The 21,921-nt window shown below is 46.1% G+C and overlaps 1 protein-coding gene across 7 annotated transcripts in view; it reads left to right on the top strand.

Moving 5' to 3' along the window:
- Positions 1-21,921, top strand: part of grid2ipb (glutamate receptor, ionotropic, delta 2 (Grid2) interacting protein, b) — a 45,013-nt gene that overhangs the window by 20,383 nt on the left and 2,709 nt on the right. For 2 of the 7 annotated variants that reach the window (XM_055890261.1, XM_055890266.1), the window contains exons 6-21: positions 6,870-7,151; positions 8,873-8,976; positions 11,928-11,997; positions 12,512-12,829; positions 14,820-14,891; positions 15,252-15,403; positions 15,768-15,911; positions 16,374-16,465; positions 16,832-17,009; positions 17,333-17,652; positions 18,526-19,548; positions 19,648-19,735; positions 20,276-20,365; positions 20,655-20,851; positions 21,132-21,287; positions 21,605-21,691. In XM_055890261.1, the coding sequence (XP_055746236.1) occupies positions 6,870-7,151; positions 8,873-8,976; positions 11,928-11,997; positions 12,512-12,829; positions 14,820-14,891; positions 15,252-15,403; positions 15,768-15,911; positions 16,374-16,465; positions 16,832-17,009; positions 17,333-17,652; positions 18,526-19,548; positions 19,648-19,735; positions 20,276-20,365; positions 20,655-20,851; positions 21,132-21,287; positions 21,605-21,691 (3,373 nt within the window). The remainder of the gene's footprint in view (positions 1-6,869; positions 7,152-8,872; positions 8,977-11,927; positions 11,998-12,511; positions 12,830-14,819; positions 14,892-15,251; positions 15,404-15,767; positions 15,912-16,373; positions 16,466-16,831; positions 17,010-17,332; positions 17,653-18,525; positions 19,549-19,647; positions 19,736-20,275; positions 20,366-20,654; positions 20,852-21,131; positions 21,288-21,604; positions 21,692-21,921) is intronic. The other 5 variants (XM_055890262.1, XM_055890267.1, XM_055890263.1 and 2 more) reach the window with 4 other exon arrangements.

Consider the following 21,921-nt stretch of genomic DNA (forward strand, 5'->3'; position numbering starts at 1 on the left):
TATTTAACTACAAGCACAATCACATATTGTTATTATTATTATATATCTATATAGGTAGGAGATGCAGGCAGCATGTGCTACAAAGAGTGACAAATGTCTGTTTCTAGAGCGCTCCTCTCTTTTCTGATTGGTTGCATGTCGTGGGTAAGAGACTGATCACAGAGGTGTTCAGACAAACCAAGGCTATCTGATGTTTCTGTTGGTAGCTGACTGGCAAATTGACAATATAACACAATATTGTTGTGTACTAATGATGTTACTGTAGAGATATTCTTTGAAGCGCCATAATCACCATTATGTTACAGTACTGTATGTGTTAATGTCAGAGATCTGTTGAAACTCAAAACTGACCCTGTTTATTGATAATCTGTCCAACATCTGGGTCTGATGGCCACTGACCAACGACATAGTGACCCTAATCACTGGTTTCTAAACCACATGATTATCTCCGAAATCCCTCCCCTCAATCTTTAATGTCCACCGGTCATTTAGTGCCTGGCAAGCGACAGTGTGGCAAAGCAAAGCAATAAATAGCGACAGTACAGTCTCTCACATCTGGAATAGAAATGAAATGAGGTCTCCCAGTTAGATTTCTATTTGTCATTTCTCCCTTTGGAGACATCCATCCTCCCTCCACTGTCTTAGATAATTATAGAGCACCACTCAACTCTGCTGCAAATGAGGTCACATTGGTTGAAAACTCAATTAGTTCCAAAGATAAGACAGTTTCCACAACTTTTATGACGAGGCGGCTGTTTGAAAAAAGAAAATCTTGTACTGATCAGTGAAGGCTTAATTGTAGTTGTGCTGGCAGATAAGGTTTTCTTAGAAATACCACTGAATTACACAAGGAAGCCAGATAATAATATGGCTAGAGATGTAGAAAAGCTATTAGAGAGAAACCCACTCTGTGGGTTGGTGAGAGACCAAGCTAAACGATGCTGCATAAGTACATCACAACAGTAATGAGTGTCCACAAATCGCTTTCCATAGAACAGCAAGTTCTTCACGAGTTCCAAATATGTCTCCATGTGTCTGAATAACTCAGTAGCACTGTGGAAGAATCATGGCTAATTAGCAGAACATTCCCCTATGGTATCTAGAATCCTTATTGTCTCTGAAGAACTTCTCTCTGTGTCCAATTTGCTTGATTTAGCTGTCCAACTTGTTTGAATTTGCATAATTAGCTAGTTAATTTCACACGTTTCTGCATGTTGCTTCTCTTTCGCTCTCTCTCTCTTTCTCTCTGTTCTGTTTGTGTCATATTTTAATTGCGTGGCCAGTTAGTTTGTTTCCCGGAATTCTCCACTTCATTATAATTTATCTCTCGCCACTCATCGTCACCTGAGCCTAATGACACTAAACCTGGACTCCACCACCTCCTTGATTATCTTCTCTATATCTGTCACTCTCCTTTGGTTCTTTCCTCGGGTGTTATTGACTCTGTTTCATGTCGGTGTGTTTCGTGTTTATTGTTTTGTTTATTTATCAAAACACTCACTCCCTGAACTTGCTTCCCGACTCTCAGCACACTCGTTACATTTATACTGTATGTACTCACACGATCTGTATGTTACGCTCGTCGTTTGAATGAGGAGACCAAGGTGCAGCGTGGTAGGCGAACATCTTACTTTATTTAAAATGAACACCGAAAAACAACAAAATGCAAAACGAACGTTAAGTTGTGCAGGCTACACAGCAACTATACAAAATCAAGATCCCACAAACTAAAGGTGGAAAAAAGGCTGCCTAAGTATTATCCCCAATCAGAGACAACAATAGACAGCTGCCTCTGATTGGGAACCATACCAGGCCAAATAAAGAAATAGGAAAACTAGATTGCCCACCCTAGTCACACCCTGACCTAACCAAAATAGAGAATAAAATGATCTCTAAGGTCAGGACGTGACATTAACCCCCCCCCCCCCCCCGCCCCCCCCAAATGTGTGGACTCCGGCTGCAAACCTGAACCTATAGGGGAGGGTCCGGGTGGGCATCTACCCTCGGTGGCGGCTCCGGTGCGGGACGCAAACCCCGCTCCGCTCGTGGCTCCGCCAACTTCGGTGGCGCCTCTGGTGCGGAGATCGTTGCCGGAAGCTCCAGACCGTGAATCATCGCCGGAGGAATTGAACCATTGTCACCGGGTACTCCGGACCGTTGATCGTCGCCAGGGACTCCGGACCGTAGATCGTCGCCGGGGACTCCGGACCGTAGATCTTCACCGGGGACTCCGGACTGTAGATCTTCGCCGGGGACTCCGGACCGTAGATCTTCGCCGGGGACTCCGGACTGGGAACCCCCGCTGGAGGCTCCAGACCGAGAACCATTGCTGGAGGCTCCAGACCAGGAACCGTCGCTGGAGGCTCCGGACCGGGAACCGACGCTGGAGGCTCCGGACCGGGAACCGACGCTGGAGGCTCCGGACCGCAGACTGTCGCTGGAGGCTCCGGACCGCAGACCGTCGCTGGAGACTCCGGACCTTGGATGATCACTGGAGGCTCCGGGCTATGGATCATCACTGGAGGCTCCGGGCGATGGAACATCACTGGAGGCTCCGGGCTATGGATCACTGGCTCCGGGCTATGGATCACTGGAGGCTCCGGGCCATGGATCATCACTTGAGGCTCCGGGCCATGGATCATCACTGGAGGCTCCGGGCCATGGATCATGACTGGAGGCTCCGGGCCATGGATCATCACTGGAGGCTTCGGGCCATGGATCATCACTGAAGGCTTCGGGCCATGGATCATCACTGAAGGCTTTGTGCCATGGATCATCACTGGAGGCTTTGTGCGTGGAGCAGGCACAGGACGTACCAGGCTGGAGACACGCACCCGAGGCCGGGAGCATGGAGCTGGCACAGGATATACTGGACCGTGGAGGCGCACTGGAGGTCTGGAGCGTAGAGCTGGCACAACCCGTCCTGGCTGGATGCTCACCGCAAGTGCGGGGCGCTGGCACAGGACGCACTGGGCTGTGAAGGCGCACCGGAGGTAGAACCGGCACACATTGTCCCGGAGCGGTGACACACACCTCAGAGCAAATGCGTGGAAGAGACACAGGATGCACCGGACTGAGGAGGCGCACTGGAGGCCAGATGCGTGAAACTGGTGCATATGACACCGGACTGGTGTCACGCTCCTCAGCACGCCCACTCTGCAGCGCTCTCAACGCCAACACCTCTCTCCGGAATCTTTCGTCGAGTTCCTCACTCGACTCCCTGACTGGCTCTGGTTCACCCCTCGGCTCCGCCGACCACTTCGTGTGCCCACCCCCCCAGAAAAATGTGGGGGCTGCCTCTCGGGCTTCCGTCGTGATTGCGAACCCCTGAGTCGCCGTTGATCCTCCTTCGCTGCCTCCGCCTGCTTCCATGGCAGGGTCTTGTCCCCTGCCATAATCTCCTCCTATGTCCATGATGTCCTCCACTCCCTCTTCTCCCGGCCCCAGGATCCCTGCAACTCCTGGCCACGCTGCTTGGTCCTTTGGTGGTGGGATCTTCTGTTACGCTCGTCGTTTGAATGAGGAGACCAAGGTGCAGCGTGGTAGGCGAACATCTTACTTTATTTAAAATAACACCAAAAAACAACCAAATACAAAACGAACGTAAAGTTCTGCAGGCTACACAGCAACTATACAAAATCAAGATCCCACAAACTAAAGGTGGAAAAAAGGCTGCCTAAGTATGATCCCCAATCAGAGACAACGATATACAGCTGCCTCTGATTGGGAACCCTACCAGGCCAAACAAAGAAATAGGAAAACTAGATTGCCCACCCTAGTCACACCCTGACCTAACCAAAATAGAGAATAAAAGGATCTCTAAGGTCAGGACGTGACACTGTATTGGATGATGTGTTAATTGGGAGCATTTGTTTTAATTCCCATAAACATTCCCATCTGTATTAATGCAATGTTGTTCATCAGTTCTAATTTGCTAATGCATACACACCGTTCCTGTTTAAACCAGCTGTCCGCTGCCCTCTGTGTGTGTGTGCGTGTGGTGTGTGTGTGTGTGTGTGTGTGTTGTTTTCATCATCAGCTGTTGCTTTTACATCTGTGTCACAATTGCTGTAATGAACCGTATGTTTTATATCTTCAATTAGCAAACAATTAGTTCTCTGATTAAATAACACCATACTGCTGTTAAAACTTCTTGTCAATAGGGGGAGCTGTTAGCACTTTGTAATAATGACGTTCCCAAATTAAACTGCCTCGTACTCAATTCTTGCGCGTACAATATTCATATTATTATTACTATTGGATAGAAAACACTCTCTAGTTTCTAAAACCGTTTAACTTATATCTGTGAGTGAAACAGAACTGGACTTAGAGCAATTTTCCTATGTGTATGAGAGAATGCAGAATTTTGCTGGCTGTTCTGAGACCTGTGTATAAATCTGGCTGTCTTCTATTGGTTGAGATGCACTCCATACGCCTTCCACTGGATGTTAGCGAATAGGGAGACTTGAAATGGAGTCTCTACGTAAATCTCAAAGGTTATAAATCACTTGGCAAAGACGTGTCTGTTCTTTTCCCTCTTCGCTCTGACGCACTGAGGACCTTGGCATATTGTACTAGAACCATCGGTTATAGATCTTAGACATTTCCGGCTGTGTTTTTATTCGATATAGGCTTTAAAGACATCATAATCTTGTTATTTTAAACCAAATTATATCAGTTTATGTCAGTATATTGCGATTTTCGGGTATTTCATTTCCTGGCGTTCTAGGGGGTTGGGTATCTCTCTCTCTCATGCTAATGTTTACTGCTAATTGCAACGTTGAAGAGGACGTTATACAACCTAGCAACGATTCTTTTGGACAAAGGACACCTTTCCCAAGATTCTGATGAGAGTTCATCAAAAAGTAAGAACTATTTATGCTGTTAATTCGTTGTTCTGTTGAAAAATGTCAAATGCATAAGCCGCCATTAATTGCAGTGCAGCCTCGCTTTATCGCACCTTGTATTTTGAAGTAACGTTCATTTTAAAAATGTAACCCAGCGATTGCATTAAGAACTAATTTGTCTTTCAATTGCTGTCCAACCTGTATTTTTTAGTCAAGTTTATGATTATTTATTGATTAGAATAGGTGCCTCTCCAAAGATTTCTCCTGACATTTTCTGGGCAGCTTTGCTACTTTTCTCATTGTATAACCACGATTTGTGGCGCTAAATATACACATTTTCGAACAAACTCTATATGCATTGTGTAATATGATGTTATAGGACTGTCATCTGAAGAGTTCTGAGAAGGTTAGTGAAAAAATTAATATATTTTGGTGGTTTATACGTTATCGCTATTTTGGCTTGAATCAATGCTGTTGTGATGTTTGCTATTGTGGTAAGCTAATATAACGCTATATTGTGTTTTCGCTGTAAAACACTTAGAAAATCTGAAATATTGGCTGGATTCACAAGATCTGTGTCTTTCATTTGCTGTACGCTGTGTATTTTAAGAAATGTTTTATGATGAGTAATTAGCTAATACACAATGGTCTCTGTAGTTATTCTAGTTGCTTTGGTGAGAGTTGTGATGGTGGCTGCAATGGTAAACTATGATTTATACCTGAAATAATCACATTTTTCTAACAAAACATATTTATTGTACAGCATATGTTATCAGACTGTCATCTGATGAAAGTGTTTCTTGGTTAGTGGCTATTTATATCTTTATTTGGTCGAATTTGTGATAGCTACTGATGCAGTAAGAAAAGGGTGGAGTAAAAAAAGTGGTGTCTTTTGTGTGGTTAGCTAATAGATTTACATATTGTCTTCCCTGTAAAACATTTTAAAAATCAGAAATGATGGCTGGATTCACAAGATGTGTATCTTTCATCTGGTGTCTTGGACTTGTGATTTAAGATATTTAGATGCTACTATTTACTTGTGACGCTATGCTAGCCTATGCTAGTCAGCTTTTTTTACTCCCGGACCCGGGTTTGTGAGGAAATAGAGGTTATCTTGGTTATGTTATTAAAGACAGACAAGACAATGGCTTTGATCAGTGTGGTTGTCTACATGATGAGAAGATGATAATCCTTCACCTCATATCATTCTCCCTCTGAGAATCCCACAGTTCCTAGAGATGCTCAGAAAAGCTATTGTTCTGCTCCTCAGATAGATAGTCAGGCAGGCAGATAGATAGATGACAGCAAGAGGGAGAGCAAGAGAGGGAGAAATGGAGAGAAAAGTGATAGAGTAATATATTGCTGACTCCCACACCTTTGCTGTTTCTGTGTTGGTATCTGCAGCAGAGTGAATCCACACTGTAGCAAATGACGCCACTGCACAGAGGGCTGGCTCACTGACTAGCTCTATAGACATCTCTCTCCCTCTTTCTCGCTATCCAACCTTCACTTCTCTTCTTTATCCATGGACTACAGCGACTAAATGGAAACACAGCGACTTTTTAGAAGAAGTGTGTTTGTTTTGTTTCTCGTCAATCTATGGATTTCTAAGTATGTTTTATGATGATTCTCTTTCACCAAGTCAACAGTGATATGTATTCAGCTGTGTGAATTTTCTTCTCCAACCTGGATGCTTGTTTCTCAGTTCTAGCTCTGACTTTTTCCTCTGAATCTCAGATCAGGGCTTTGGTATGCGTGGTGTGGTTTTGGGCACCAGAGTTGATACAGACTACTGAGGTATCTAGTAACACCTTCTGATTCCCGGAGATCTACATAATCTCTGTCTTCATCATCTCTGATTCCTCTGGGCAGAGGTGACAGACTGTTGAGGGGTGACTGCTGAGGTCTACCTGGTGGTAGCCCCTTGGATCCAGGGGGAACTCCACCCATCCACCTCTCCACCCTTCCCCCTACTTTCTCTTCCTCTTTACATGCTGGTCCCTCTCTCACCATGTTCACCAGGATCTTCATCCCCAAGAAGCACCGGCAGCGCTTTGACGAGGCCGTTTCCCAGAGCCTGATCCAGAGGATCTGTCGCAGTAAGAGCATCAGCGAGCCGGGTCCACAGGGCCGTCTGAGACGTAGCCGCAGCGAGGACCACCCCGACCGCCACTACGGCTCCAAACGGGCCAGCTCAGTACCCCGGGACCCCGGGGAGGATGGAGGGGGAAAGGAGAGAGGAGAGAGGGGGTACAGGAAGTCTATGTCGGGCATACCTGTGCATCAATCAGGAGCCAATCAGAGGTTAGTATGCAGTATGGTGTATTTAGCTATGACTCCCACTCACCTGAGAGAGAGAAGATTTTGAATATGCTGTTTGTGTGGTTGGAGCTGGAAATAATGGACATGTATTGGACTTAAAATTACTTCTGAATGACATTTTAAAAATAAGTGTTCCAACCCGCTGGGTAACATCTGGGTAATTCTCTAAATGTTTAAATGTGATGTTTGTTGATAGATCATTTGGAAGCACCTGTTGATCAGGGAACAGTCTCTGTTAACCATTGAGTTTGTTTACTCACCTAATATTATAACGATTATAGCTTTCAGTGTCCAACCTATAATAACATGGAGGAATTAAGATTATGACTCAGAAAGTCAGTACCATACAGCAGTCTCAGCTCAAGCCATACAGTAGCTCACTCCATTCCAGTTTTACAGATACACTTTGCAGTAGACTCAAGTCCATGTTTTACCAACAGCCCCCTCCCCTCCCCATGGCCTATATCCTAATGAGCAGCATGTTGGAATATGTCCTGTGTAATCATCTACCATTATTTATGGTAAACTGCCTTTCGAGGGGTAAGGTTTCAAGTCAATATGGAATAGTGAATAGAGCAATATTGAAATCTCCAGTGATGATAGGTTACTTGATTGATTGTTAATTGAATCATCAACATCATGTTTTTAGCTCCTCTTCTGTGCTGCTTCTTGGGTTATGGAATGGTACTGATGTATATAAAGTACAAATGGTAGATGAGGGGAGAGATGAGATCTGTTTTCTTCACCTTTTCTAACGCACCAGTTTCTTATCCCCAGTGCTTTGCAGTGCCGAGCCTAACCTCTGTGTCGCTGTACGTATAGCACAGTACAGTACTCTAAAAACCTATTTGAATACTTTTCATCTGTCCCGTCTTACATAACAAGCATAAAGACAATCAAATAGTGGATTTGATCCGTTTCCTCTCCTCTCCTTCTTCTGTTATAATCTCCACCCGGCACAGCCAGAAGAGGACTGGCCACCCCTCATAGCCTGGTTCCTCTCTAGGTTTCTTCCTAGGTTTTGGCCTTTCTAGAGAGTTTTTCCTAGCCACCGTGCTTCTACACCTGCATTGCTTGCTGTTTGGGGTTTTAGGCTGGGTTTCTGTACAGCACTTTGAGATATCAGCTGATGTACGAAGGGCTGTATAAATAAATTGTATTTGATTTGATTCTGCTTTATGGAACTCTGTTTATATATATGATGTTGCCTTGAGTAGTTTCCATGGCAACTGTGATATCTCCATCCCAGTCTTTGATGGTAATGCTTCTTTCTGGGAGCCAGGGAACAGAGGCATCACTGTCTGAGCTGGAAGTTACACCTGTTATGTGGTATTCCTACTGGACACACTAGCTGCTGTTTATTTTTTACTCATTCACATTCCTTTATTGTTCAAGTTACATAACAATATAGTTACATAACAGACAGCGTGATGTGGGCATGATAATATGAAATCCCTGTAGAATTGTTATTTACTGTTGAGAATGCTAGGCTATTCTAAACACCAGTAGTACTTGATAAATACAGTTGAAAGCTGTTGAAAGCCCATTGATAAAACATCAGTACACAACAAAGGTAGTAATAAAGTTCCTGAAATATTACAACTATAATGTTACAACTATATCTTTTACTACTTCTACTGTAAAAATGTATACAAATGTATGTTCTGACAGAAAATAATAGACACTTTGTAATGTTCCCTCAGCCTCCGTGCTCCTCCTAGGACAGTAAGGGTTTACAGAGGGAAGAAGAGTTTTGGGTTCACCCTGAGGGGGCATGCCCCTGTCTGTATCGACTCTGTCATCCCAGGTAAGTTATGACGCACTGCTGATTACACTTCTCTATGTGGTGCGTTGGGTGGATGAAGTTCTATGTTTTGTGTTGGGTAACACTGGGCTGGTATCAGGTGGGTGTTGTTGGCTGTTGGGGATGCTGTAGTCAGTAGTGGGTGTTATGTGTTTGGGATGTTGTGATCAGTATTTTATGTATTTATTTAACCTTTATTTAACTAGGCAAGTCATTGGGATGCTGGGCAAGTGGGATGCTGTTGTCAGTAGTGGAGGTTGTTAGGTGTTGGGGATGCTGTGGTCAGTAGTGAAGGTTGTTAGGTGTTTGGGATGCTGTGGTCAGTAGTGGAGGTTGTTAGGTGTTGGGGGTGCTGTGGTCAGTAGTGGAGGTTGTTAGGTGTTGGGGATGCTGTGGTCAGTAGTAGAGGTTGTTAGGTGTTGGGGATGCTGTGGTCAGTAGTGGAGGTTGTTAGGTGTTTTGGATTATTTGGTCAGTAGTGGAGGTTGTTAGGTGTTTTGGATGCTGTGGTCAGTAGTGGAGGTTGTTAGGTGTTGGGGATGCTGTGGTCAGTAGTGGAGGTTGTTAGGTGTTGGGGATGCTGTGGTCAGTAGTGGAGGTTGTTAGGTGTTGGGGATGCTGTGGTCAGTAGTGGAGGTTGTTAGGTGTTGGGGATGCTGTGGTCAGTAGTGGAGGTTGTTAGGTGTTGGGGATGCTGTGGTCAGTAGTGGAGGTTGTTAGGTGTTGGGGATGCTGTGGTCAGTAGTGGAGGTTGTTAGGTGTTGGGGATGCTGTGGTCAGTAGTGGAGGTTGTTAGGTGTTGGGGATGCTGTGGTCAGTAGTAGAGGTTGTTAGGTGTTTGGGATGCTGTGGTCAGTAGTGAAGGTTGTTAGGTGTTTGGGATGCTGTGGTCAGTAGTGGAGGTTGTTAGGTGTTGGGGATGCTGTGTTCAGTAGTGGAGGTTGTTAGGTGTTTGGGATGCTGTGGTCAGTAGTGGAGGTTGTTAGGTGTTGGGGATGCTGTGGTCAGTAGTGGAGGTTGTTAGGTGTTGGGGATGCTGTGGTCAGTAGTGGAGGTTGTTAGGTGTTGGGGATGCTGTGGTCAGTAGTGGAGGTTGTTAGATGTTGGGGATGCTGTGGTCAGTAGTGGAGGTTGTTAGGTGTTAGGGATGCTGTGGTCAGTAGTGGAAGTTGTTAGGTGTTGGGGATGCTGTGGTCAGTAGTGGAGGTTGTTAGGTGTTGGGGATGCTGTGGTCAGTAGTGGAGGTTGTTAGATGTTGGGGATGATGTGGTCAGTAGTGGAGGTTGTTAGGTGTTTGGGATTCTGTGGTCAGTAGTGGAGGTTGTTAGGTGTTTGGGATGCTGTGGTCAGTAGTGGAGGTTGTTAGGTGTTGGGGATGCTGTGGTCAGTAGTGGAGGTTGTTAGGTGTTGGGGATGCTGTGGTCATTAGTGGAGGTTGTTAGGTGTTGGGGATGCTGTGGTCAGTAGTGGAGGTTGTTATGTGTTGGGGATGCTGTGGTCAGTAGTGGAGGTTGTTAGGTGTTGGGGATGCTGTGGTCAGTAGTGGAGGTTGTTAGGTGTTGGGGATGCTGTGGTCAGTAGTGGAGGTTGTTAGGTGTTGGGGATGCTGTGGTCAGTAGTGGAGGTTGTTAGGTGTTGGGGATGCTGTGGTCAGTAGTGGAGGTTGTTAGGTGTTGGGGATGCTGTGGTCAGTAGTGGAGGTTGTTAGGTGTTGGGGATGCTGTGGTCAGTAGTGGAGGTTGTTAGGTGTTGGGGATGCTGTGGTCAGTAGTAGAGGTTGTTAGGTGTTGGGGATGCTGTGGTCAGTAGTGGAGGTTGTTAGGTGTTGGGGATGCTGTGGTCAGTAGTGGAGGTTGTTAGGTGTTGGGGATGCTGTGGTCAGTAGTGGAGGTTGTTAGGTGTTGGGGATGCTGTGGTCAGTAGTGGAGGTTGTTAGGTGTTGGGGATGCTGTGGTCAGTAGTGGAGGTTGTTGTTGGGTTGATCTGATCTAGAGGGGTGTTACCTGAATATACAGTATGTTTCAGGAGGTGGAGGCATGTCTCTGAGTCAATAGCTAATCAAATCAAATTGTATTTGTTAAGTACACATTGTCCAACATCCACCCACTGTACAATAAGACAGACAGGACAGTCATGCTGGGTCATGCTTTTATTGTTGTATTAGTTTGATTAAGGGCCATTTAAGGGGATAAGAGGAGGGTGAATACATGGATGGATGTGGATGTTGCTGTGTGCAGTGATGGAGATGTTCTGCTGTGCTTCTAAATGCAGAGGTTGGGGCAGCAGGTAGCCTAGTGGTTAAGAGTGTTGGGCCAGAAACCGAAAGGTAGCTGGTTCAAATCTCCAAGCCAACTAGTTGAAAAATCTGTTGATATGCCCTTGAGCAAGTTACTTAATTCCAATTGCTCTGGATAAGAGTGTCTGCTAAATTACTAAAATGTCAAATGTTGTACCAGAGTATAATATGGGTTTTACCGGATGCTCATCTTTGTCAGGGCTGAGGCGAGGGAGGTGTGTGTGTGTGTGTGTGTGTGTGTGTATATATGATGCCGTCCACCCACTACAGATCTGAGCAGAGGCCGGCAGTAAGTTACTCACTGACTCAGGACAGCTGTATATGGAGATGCTGTGGGTGGATGAGATAAGATCGTGATGTACAGGCATCCATAAGAACACACTGTCTCGTGTCAGAGAGCCTGCATGGCCATGTGGTACTTCACACCTACTTAAGAACGATAGATAATAATATTATTCTAAATTGGTTCCTAAAGGCCTACCGGCATAACCCAATACATCAGACAACACATGTTGCACAAACACAACAACAGTCAAATACCACGTACTGATTTGATTAATGAGGCTTTTATAAATGTTATGTTTTTGCGCATCATCATGGATTGTTATGTGTCTTCCCTCCGTTTCTCTCTGACTCTCGTCCCCTTGTCTCTCTTCAGACAGCCCTGCTGAAGACTGTGGTCTCAAACCAGGCGACCGTATCCTTTTCCTCAATGGGCTGGACATGAGGTACACAAACCTGTTATGACTTTACTTCACCTTATGATGCTCACAAGAGAGTGAGTCAAGCTGGGCTTGGTGTGTTTCTGTGTGCACGCACATGCGTGGATGTGTGTGTGGAATGGTATTTGAGAAAACTTCTTGTGGGAAGTCCTTTTACGCCCTTTAAACTGACTTATTTTTCCTTTTTATTCTGATCATGAAGAAGTGTAGGAGGGCCCATTAGAACACAGCCTGGCTGGAATCACATTTGTTCAGGAGGGCTCTGTCAATATTTCACCACCCATAGCACAATATCACCCACAGTATCACCCACAAATACCTCATTATACCACCCTAGTAACCATGTAAACTATGGGTCACATGGGTGAGTAGTAGAGCGCACTACTGAATACTGTAGATAGTAACTCTATGTACTTTTCAGTGTCTGTAGGAGGTAGTCCAATGACAAAATCCTTGCAAGATTGTGTCCACATTGATTTTATTACTGACAGTGACTGTGTGTGTGTGTGTGAGTCTTCAGGAACTGTTCCCATGAGAAGGTGGTGTCCATGCTGCAGGGCAGTGGTGCCATGCCAACCCTGGTGGTGGAAAGCGGCCCCTCTGGTTACTCCCTTCCTGACCAGGGGGACCAGGAGGACACTTCCCCAAGCGTGGCCCCTTCAGTGGCCCCAAGGTCCCGCTCCCCGGTCCCCCTCAGCTCCCTACAGTGGGTGGCTGAGATCCTCCCCCCCAGCATCAGGGTCCACGGACGTACCTTTAGCCAGCAGCTGGATCACCTGCTCACTGTACAGGAGAGATACACCATTTGCAAGGCCCTGGAGACCTTCTTCCAACACAGGTGGGGGGGGGGGGGGGGGGGTATTAGAGGATGGAGAGGAAGTAGGAGAGAGAGATAGAGAGAGAGAGAGAGAGAGAGAGAGAGAGAGAGAGAGAGAGAGAGAGAGAGAGGGGAAAGAGAGATAAAGGTATTTTATCTATTTTCAAATGTCAGGAATGATGATTTATACACTGCTCAAAAAAATAAAGGGAACACTTAAACAACGCAATGTAACTCCAAGTCAATCACACTTCTGTGAAATCAAACTGTCCACTTAGGAAGCAACACTGATTGACAATACATTTCACATGCTGTTGTGCAAATGGAATAGACAAAAGGTGGAAATTATAGGCAATTAGCAAGACACCCCCCAAAACAGGAGTGATTCTGCAGGTGGTGACCACAGACCACTTCTCAGTTCCTATGCTTCCTGGCTGATGTTTTGGTCACTTTTGAATGTTGGCGGTGCTCTCACTCTAGTGGTAGCATGAGACGGAGTCTACAACCCACACAAGTGGCTCAGGTAGTGCAGTTCATCCAGGATGGCACATCAATGCGAACTGTGGCAAAAAGGTTTGCTGTGTCTGTCAGCGTAGTGTCCAGAGCATGCAGGCGCTACCAGGAGACAGGCCAGTACATCAGGAGACGTGGAGGAGGCCGTAGGAGGGCAACAACCCAGCAGCAGGACCGGTACCTCCGCCTTTGTGCAAGGAGGTGCACTGCCAGAGCCCTGCAAAATGACCTCCAGCAGGCCACAAATGTGCATGTGTCCGCATATGGTCTCACAATGGGTCTGAGGATCTCATCTCGGTACCTAATGGCAGTCAGGCTACCTCTGGCGAGCACATGGAGGGCTGTGCGGCCCCACAAAGAAATGCCACCCCACACCATGACTGACCTATCGCCAAACCGGTCATGCTGGAGGATGTTGCAGGCAGCAGAACGTTCTCCACGGCGTCTCCAGACTCTGTCACGTCTGTCACATGTGCTCATGTGCTCAGTGTGAACCTGCTTTCATCTGTGAAGAGCACAGGGCGCCAGTGGCGAATTTGCCAATCTTGGTGTTCTCTGGCAAATGCCAAACGTCCTGCACGGTGTTGGGCTGTAAGAACAACCCCCAACTGTGGACGTCGGGCCCTCATACCACCCTCATGGAGTCTGTTTCTGACCGTTTGAGCAGACACATGCACATTTGTGGCCTGCTGGAGGTCATTTTGCAGGGCGCTGGCAGTGCACCTCCTTGCACAAAGGCGGAGGTAGCGGTCCTGCTGCTGGGTTGTTGCCCTCCTACGGCCTCCTCCACGTCTCCTGATGTACTGGCCTGTCTCCTGGTAGCGCCTGCATGCTCTGGACACTACGCTGACAGACACAGCAAACCTTTTTGCCACAGTTCGCATTGATGTACCATCCTGTATGAACTGCACTACCTGAGCCACTTGTGTGGGTTGTAGACTCCGTCTCATGCTACCACTAGAGTGAGAGCACCGCCAGCATTCAAAAGTGACCAAAACATCAGCCAGGAAGCATAGGAACTGAGAAGTGGTCTGTGGTCACCACCTGCAGAATCACTCCTGTTTTGGGGGGTGTCTTGCTAATTGCCTATAATTTCCACCTTTTGTCTATTCCATTTGCACAACAGCATGTGAAATTTATTGTCAATCAGTGTTGCTTCCTAAGTGGACAGTTTGATTTCACAGAAGTGTGATTGACTTGGAGTTACATTGTGTTATTTAAGTGTTCCCTTTATTTTTTTGAGCAGTGTACATTTGAAATGGCTCACACATCAATAGCAAATATTACATACATTTTATGTTTACCTACCCTAAAGGAGAGTTACAGAAACATAATCTAACAGTTCCCTTCCAGATAACATCCTACCCCTCAATAATCTGCTTGAATCCTAATATGGTTCATTACATCTTATTACATGCACTAAATGTAAATTATATAATTATATACATTATATAATGGTAAACTTGTCTAATCTAAAGCAATACATGTTATTTTACAGAGTACAGAATCAAAGAGTCACCAAGACAAATTCCCTATCAACGTTACTGAATAGCAATAAACCTTTTCGAAAGTAGGATTTTCTTTTGATACTTTTATTTGAGCATGTCTGAGAAAGTGAACTTGCACACGTTAACAAGCTACCAGGTGCATGGGAAAAAAGTATTCTTAATAATAAAAAGAAGAAAAACTCCAGCACACTGGTAGGAGTTGAGTTGTACCTCCCCAATACCCTGATGAAACATTGATTCAAATATCTATTCAATTAATGGAAGAATGAATATTACCCGTGTGCTTGAGTTTTTTATTTATTTTTATTTTAGCATGTTTTAAAATACTTTTTGTAGCAACAAAAAGGTCCGATTTCGATTTTTTTTTGTCTGTGTTGTTCAGAAGTATCTAAAATAGTGACTTCTTCATTGTATGTGTTCAGGAACGTGGACACCCTGATTGTTGATGTGTTCCCGGTGTTGGACACTCCAGCCAAGCAGGTGATCTGGCAGTTCATCTACCAGCTGCTGACCTACGAGGAGCAGGAACACTGTCAGAGCAAGATCTCCCGCTTCCTGGGCTTCAAGACCGCAGGTGGGTTAGCCATTAGCAACATCTCTCTGCCTGCTTGGTTGGGTCTGTTGTGTGTGAGTGAGTTGAGTTAGATGTGGGCTCTCTGTCTGGTTATGCTCTCACCGGTTTAGATTTTATATAATGTTTTGTCTTTCATAGTGGAAGATTGCTTTGCATCTTTACAGGCAATGCTTTGCAGAGGCAAAAACGTAGACAACTAGATGTTACAATGAAAATAGCTGACAACTAGAGAATATATTTATTGTTCGGTGGGATGTTCTTAGATATTTCCTCCTGTCATTCTAATTCATTTGAATTCTTCTCTCTTTCTCTCTGTGTGTGTGCGTGCATGCATGTTTTTGTGTGTGTGTGTGTGTGCATGCAGCAGCAGAGCCTGAGCCAGAGCCAGGTGCAGGACAGGAGCACCACAGGAGGAGCAGCTCAGTGCGTGTGTCAGGTACCTCCTACAGAGGCAACGTACGGGAGAGGAGCTCTGACGACTGCATCATCGGAACACACCTGGGAATGGGTACGAATGTGATCAGCTCAACAACTATTTGTTCTTGTCCTTGATTGGAAGGGTTTCATCTCAACTAGCCACTCCAGGGCTGAGGGTTGACTTGCTGCTTCTAACAGAGAACATTTATCCAAACCAAGTATTGCATTAAGCCCATCTTTACTCTCATAGGGCCAAATCCTAACTTGAGAAATGCCTACCGTAACTTGGAATTTAGCATAAACCTCACATTGACGCCAAAGGGAGATTTGTACAGAAATTCAAGTTACAGGTGTACTGTGTAGTGTACAGTAAATCTCAAGTTAGGATCCAGCCCATAGCTCAAAATGCACTAGGCCTCTGTCGCTTCTCCATGCTGTTAAGGACATTATGCCGCTTCCTGCTGTCTCCTGCTGTCTCGTGCTGTCTCCCCTCCTCTCTGGGCTTGAGAGGAGGTGGATCCTCATGACTGTTTGTCCCTTCATGTGGACGCAGGGATACATGTGGATGCACCAGGGAGTGGGACACCTGGAGAGAGACAGTGTGGAGACGGCACCTCCTTCCCAGAGTCCCCTGACCTGAATCACGTGGGTATAAACTGCAACACAATGGTCAGCCATGCAGAGCCAGCGGTGCTAATTATGAGCCATCTATTTATAAAGAGAAATACTTACAGGGCTCTGCTGTACTGCAATGCTTTTACCAGTGCTTTGGGAAACACTTTATCTGGACGTCTGCTCACGAACTGTCTGTAAATAGTATTACATAGTTACAGTATGTTAACATTTAAAAAGACAAATATGACGCATGTTGTTTAGGATTTTTACTCAATGTTAATAATGGTTAACAAACGATCTAGTAATGATTCATAAAGAGTTTATAAGCAGACCTTGTGATAAAGAGTTCCTAGTGCTTTGTGCTAACGGCCTGCTCACACCCCCTACGACCCCTAGATGTCAGGAGTGTACACAGAGCTGGAAAGTGTGTACACAGGGAAGAATGCCATGAAGGCCATGCAACAGAGTCACAGTCGTTGCTCTCCACTGACCCTACCAGACTTTGAGGAGCTGGGACAGACTGACGCCTATGGCCAGTCTCCTGCTCGCTCCTCCCTCAGTCAAGGTAGCACAGGTAACACAGACTCACACACACACACACACACACACACACACACCCACACCGTTGACATGGCAACCACTTGAAGCCAATGGTCAGTATATCATAAAGGTTACAACAACATCATCATTAACGTTGTCACTCATGCTCGCTTTAAGGATGACACATGAGATCATTTAAGATGGAACCCATCTGGTTTTAAGAGACTTCTTTAGAGTAAATTGAACAAACAGCTGCCACGTGGGTCAAGTTTTATTTAAACCAAATAAAACGCTGAGTCACAAAGTCCTCTGTTAGATATCTTTGAAATAATGCAGCGATTCTTCTCCCCCCCACAGGGAACCGTAAATCAGGTCTGTCTCTGACATGGAAGGAGCCTCTGCCCGACCCTCTGTATGAGTTCTATCATGAGGGAACCACCCCGTCTCCTGGCAGCGTTGACTCCAACCCTTACGTGAGCCTGGAGAGCCCCCCTCCGTCTCCCCAGCACTCTGACGACCCCACCAGCCCCTCGTCCAGACGCAGGAAGCTCTTTACCTTCTCCAGACCCCCCCGGAGCAGGGACACGGACAAGTTCCTGGACGCTCTGAGCGAACAGCTGGGACACCGTGTCACTCTGGTGGATAACTTCCTCCCTGGAGAGAACGATTATGAGGAGGTGAGAGACAGAGACAGTAGATGAAGGTTTAGTCACTGTGAGGAGTTGAGAGACAGAGACAGTAGATTAATAGATAGTCACTGTGAGGAGGTGAGAGACAGAGACAGTATATGATGAGATAGTCACTGTGAGGAGGTGATAGACAGAGACAGTATATGAAGAGATAGTCACTGTGAGGAGGTGAGAGACAGAAACAGTAGATGAAGAGATAGTCACTGTGAGGAGGTGAGAGACAGAGACAGTAGATGAAGAGATAGTCACTGTGAGGAGGTGAGAGACAGAGACAGTATATGAAGAGATAGTCACTGTGAGGAGGTGAGAGACAGAGACAGTATATGAAGAGATAGTCACTGTGAGGAGGTGAGAGAGCCAGAGAGTCACAATTAGACAATGTGCGCTCTAAGAGAATTGGTGTGAAATGTTGATACCAGATCAAATTCGCCAACAGGTCATCTGTGCCTACAGTAGTGTTATTGAGTGAAGAAACAGTTATGTACAACAAGTTATTTAAGTATCTAGAGTGTAGTAAATCCAATGTTTATGAATAAGATACAGATGGTACAGTATGTGAAGTTGTTATTGCGTCGACAGATACAGTATTTATGGTGTTGGTTTCCATTGTTTCTGAAGAAAAGCGGTGCATATGAATAGGAAATTATTAGATACATTATCGTCGTACAATAAAGGTTGATTATAAGCTGTGTGCAGACTATTCAGGATGTATACAGTGATAAAATGACCATCAGATTATACAGTATGTGTGCGTCTGATTGTAAGGTTTCTGAAAACTGTATAAGGTTATAATATGTAAATCAGATGACATGGTGTGTCTACTTATAAAGTATGAGAATGATGATTATCTGCTGTGTCCAGATGAGTTTCCAGGATGAGCAGGAAGTGAGCTACCTCCCCCGTCAGCTGAGCAGTGCCAGCAGTGAGGACATCAGCAGCAACGATGACGCCACCTCCCTCACCTACTCCTCCGGGTCAGAACACATCCCCATCCCCCCGCCCCCCCAGAGCGCCCCACCGCCCCCGCCCTTCCCCACCCCCCTACCCCCACCACCCTTCGGCTTCTCCGACCCCCTCCCCATTACCTCGGTCCTCTCTCACTTTTCCCCCGAACACATCCCCCGGGCGCGCATGTCCTTCCAGCCGCAGCACCCAATCATCCCCCCTCCCCCGCCCCCTCCACGGACCTTCACGTACAACAGGCCGACCCTACACAAGGTGCTGTCGACCAGGGATGAACTACAGGGCCGTTTCCACCACCAAGCACCCCAGATGACTCTCCCCCTGGCCCCTTGCTACTCTCCCCAGCCCTCTCGCCCCAGGAACCTGCCCCGCCAGGCCAGCCAGCCTCAGCCACTGACCCAGCCCATCCTGTGTCCCCAGCCCTCCCCTCAGCCCAACAGGCAAAGCCAGCTCGCCCTCCAGAGGCACCACCAGCTTCACCACCAGCCCTACCAGCCCCTGCTGAGCCACCAGCCCTACCAGCCCCAGCTGAGTCACAGCCTGCCCCCCCAGCCCCCACACCTGTCCCAGACCCAGAGTCACCCTCCCCAGCCTCTTCACCTGTCCCAGCCCCAGAGTCACCCCCCCCAGGCCCCTCACCTGTCCCAGCCCCAGAGTCACCCCCCCCAGGCCCCTCACCTGTCCCAGCCCCAGAGTCACCTTCCCCAGCCCCCTCACTCAAAGACCTACGAGACCCCTATCTCAGTGTCAGAGCTCCAGAAACACAAGGTGCCCCCACCGCCCCCTCCACCACTGCCGCCCCCATGCGACCCGCCTCCACTGCCCAATTCCAGTCCCGGTGCTGGGGACACCAACCACATGAGTGTCAAGAGGCTACGCTGGGAGCAGGTAGAGAACTCTGAGGGGACCATCTGGGGACAGGTGCGTGTGGAGTCTATTATATTAACCCTGAACCTGGAATCAGTACTGTTGTTGTTGTTTTGTTCAGACATGCATTGACAGGTACTTTGTCTGCTTTAGCTTGGAGAGGACCCTGACTATGACAAACTGAGTGACATGGTGAAGTACCTCGATCTAGAGCTGCACTTTGGTACCCAACAGAGTTCCAGTAAGTTCTTTATTATGACCTCTTTTCATCAAACATCTCATCTCGTAGTGTCATATCATATAATGTGTTCATATCACTGTTTCTGTTTTACCAGTTAAACCACCTCTATGATGCATTTTTTTTACATTGTCCTTCTACCGTCATTGTCTCTGATTTGATATTTATTTATTTTAACATGGAGTCCCATTGAAGGTCTCTTTTGCAAGGGAGCCCTGCATATATAATGCAATATAATGATTTTATATCATTGTTGTGTAAGAGTACATCACATTCCTTAATTCAACATGGCTTGTTTTGTGTTTCAAAGTGTAAGTGTATTGCTGATATTCCATGTTCTTGCCTTCACAGTTCACCAAGTTGTCCCATGGTCTACTTAGCTCCTCCATTCACCTGCTCATCAAATCCATTATCCATATGGCACCACCTCCCATCCTATCTCTCCTCTCTTCTCTCATTACCCATCCATCTTTAGTGCCTGTTAGTGTTTCCAACTCTGGTGCCTGGAGAGCAGCATCCTTACACTGTGATTAAATGTGTCAGTCTCTCTTCCAGAGCCAGCCTTCCTGCCCGAGAGCTTCAAAAAGAAAGACGTGGTGGAGATTCTGTCTTATAAGAAGGCCTACAACGCCTGTGAGTATGACCATGCCGTAGCCCCCAGGGATCTGAACCTTTATCTCAATGATCTGAACATACCTTCTATGGCCACGTGGCTCAAACACAGGTTCTCTGATTTCTACAGAAGCAGTTGAATGGTATTGTTATTGTTGTTGTTTTTGATCAATGAAGGCCTGTGACTGTCAAGGACTGTTTTGTAGTGTGTTTTCTGTGAACCCCAGGAAGAGTATCAGTTTCTTTTGTGACAGATCCCAAAATAAACCTAGTCTCCTCCATCCCTCCATTCCATTTCTCCTCTCCTTAGCCATCCTGATCGCCCACCTGAAGCTGTCTCCAGGTGAGCTGCGTAAGGTGCTGATGACAATGACCACAGACAGGCTAGAGCCGGCCCACATCAAGCAGCTGCTGCTCTACGCCCCCGATGACCAGGAGGTCAAACAGTATCAACGCTTCGACCAGGACTCCGCCAAACTCAGCGACCCTGACCAGTTTGTCCTGCAGGTAACAGAGACACTGTTGTGTCAATGTTTCCCAAATGGTGGATTGGGGACGTTGTCTATATTGGTCCAGTCAAATAAAATCAAATGTTATTTGTCACATACACGTGTTTAGCAGATGTTATTGCGGGTGTAGTGAAAATCCGTCTAGGCTGTGGCTAGAATGTTTAAAAATATCTATTTCAGTATTTTACTGTATAATATAGTAGTAGTTTACCACAGTAGTATGCTACTATACTAGCAATCGTAACAATATTTTTCAAGTTCATAATCTGTGTGCCCAGATGCTGATGGTCCCTGAGTATAAGACTCGTCTGCGGAGCCTCCATTTTAAGACGACCCTGCAGGAGAAGACAGAGGAGATGAAGGCTGGATACGAATGTATCTACAAGGCCTCAGTGGAACTCAGGAGCAGCAAGAAACTGGCCAAGATCCTCGAGGTAATACAACTACTGTAAATCGCTCCGTGGGAGTGGAATACAGGAGCTTAATGGTTGAGAAATGGCAAACGACTGTTGATTTAATATTCTTTATGGTACCCTGCTGTCAAAATCTAAGGTTATTAATGAACCAGGAGGATTTAAGACCAAAGACCCAAGATGATTCAGTTAAGAATTGCAATTTTGAAGATTTGTCTGTCTGTAAAATCATATAGGATAAGGTAATAAGAAACAGACTGGGAGGTATGCATAATGTTTTTATCGTGTTGTGTTATCGTGTTGTGTTACTGTTTCTAAACCTCTGTTTCTGTTGACAGTTTGTGTTGGCAATGGGGAATTACCTGAATAATGGTCAACCCAAGACAAACAAAACCACTGGCTTTAAGATCAACTTTCTCACTGAGGTATGGATGGATGTTCATGCTCTAGCTGACTGGGCTTTAGCCCCATTTGCCTCTATAGCAGTGGTTCTCAAACTAATTCTCAGGGACCCCCAAACATTTCACAATTTTGTTGTAACCCTGAACTAAGTCACCTGATTCACCTAGTCAGGGCTTGATGATTAGTTGACCATTTGAATCAGGTGTGCTAGCTGTGGAATAGTTCAAATACATGGAACGACTGGGGGTCCCCG

The sequence above is a fragment of the Salvelinus fontinalis genome, chromosome 30 (genome assembly GCF_029448725.1).
Source record: "Salvelinus fontinalis isolate EN_2023a chromosome 30, ASM2944872v1, whole genome shotgun sequence".
NCBI lineage: Eukaryota > Metazoa > Chordata > Actinopteri > Salmoniformes > Salmonidae > Salvelinus > Salvelinus fontinalis.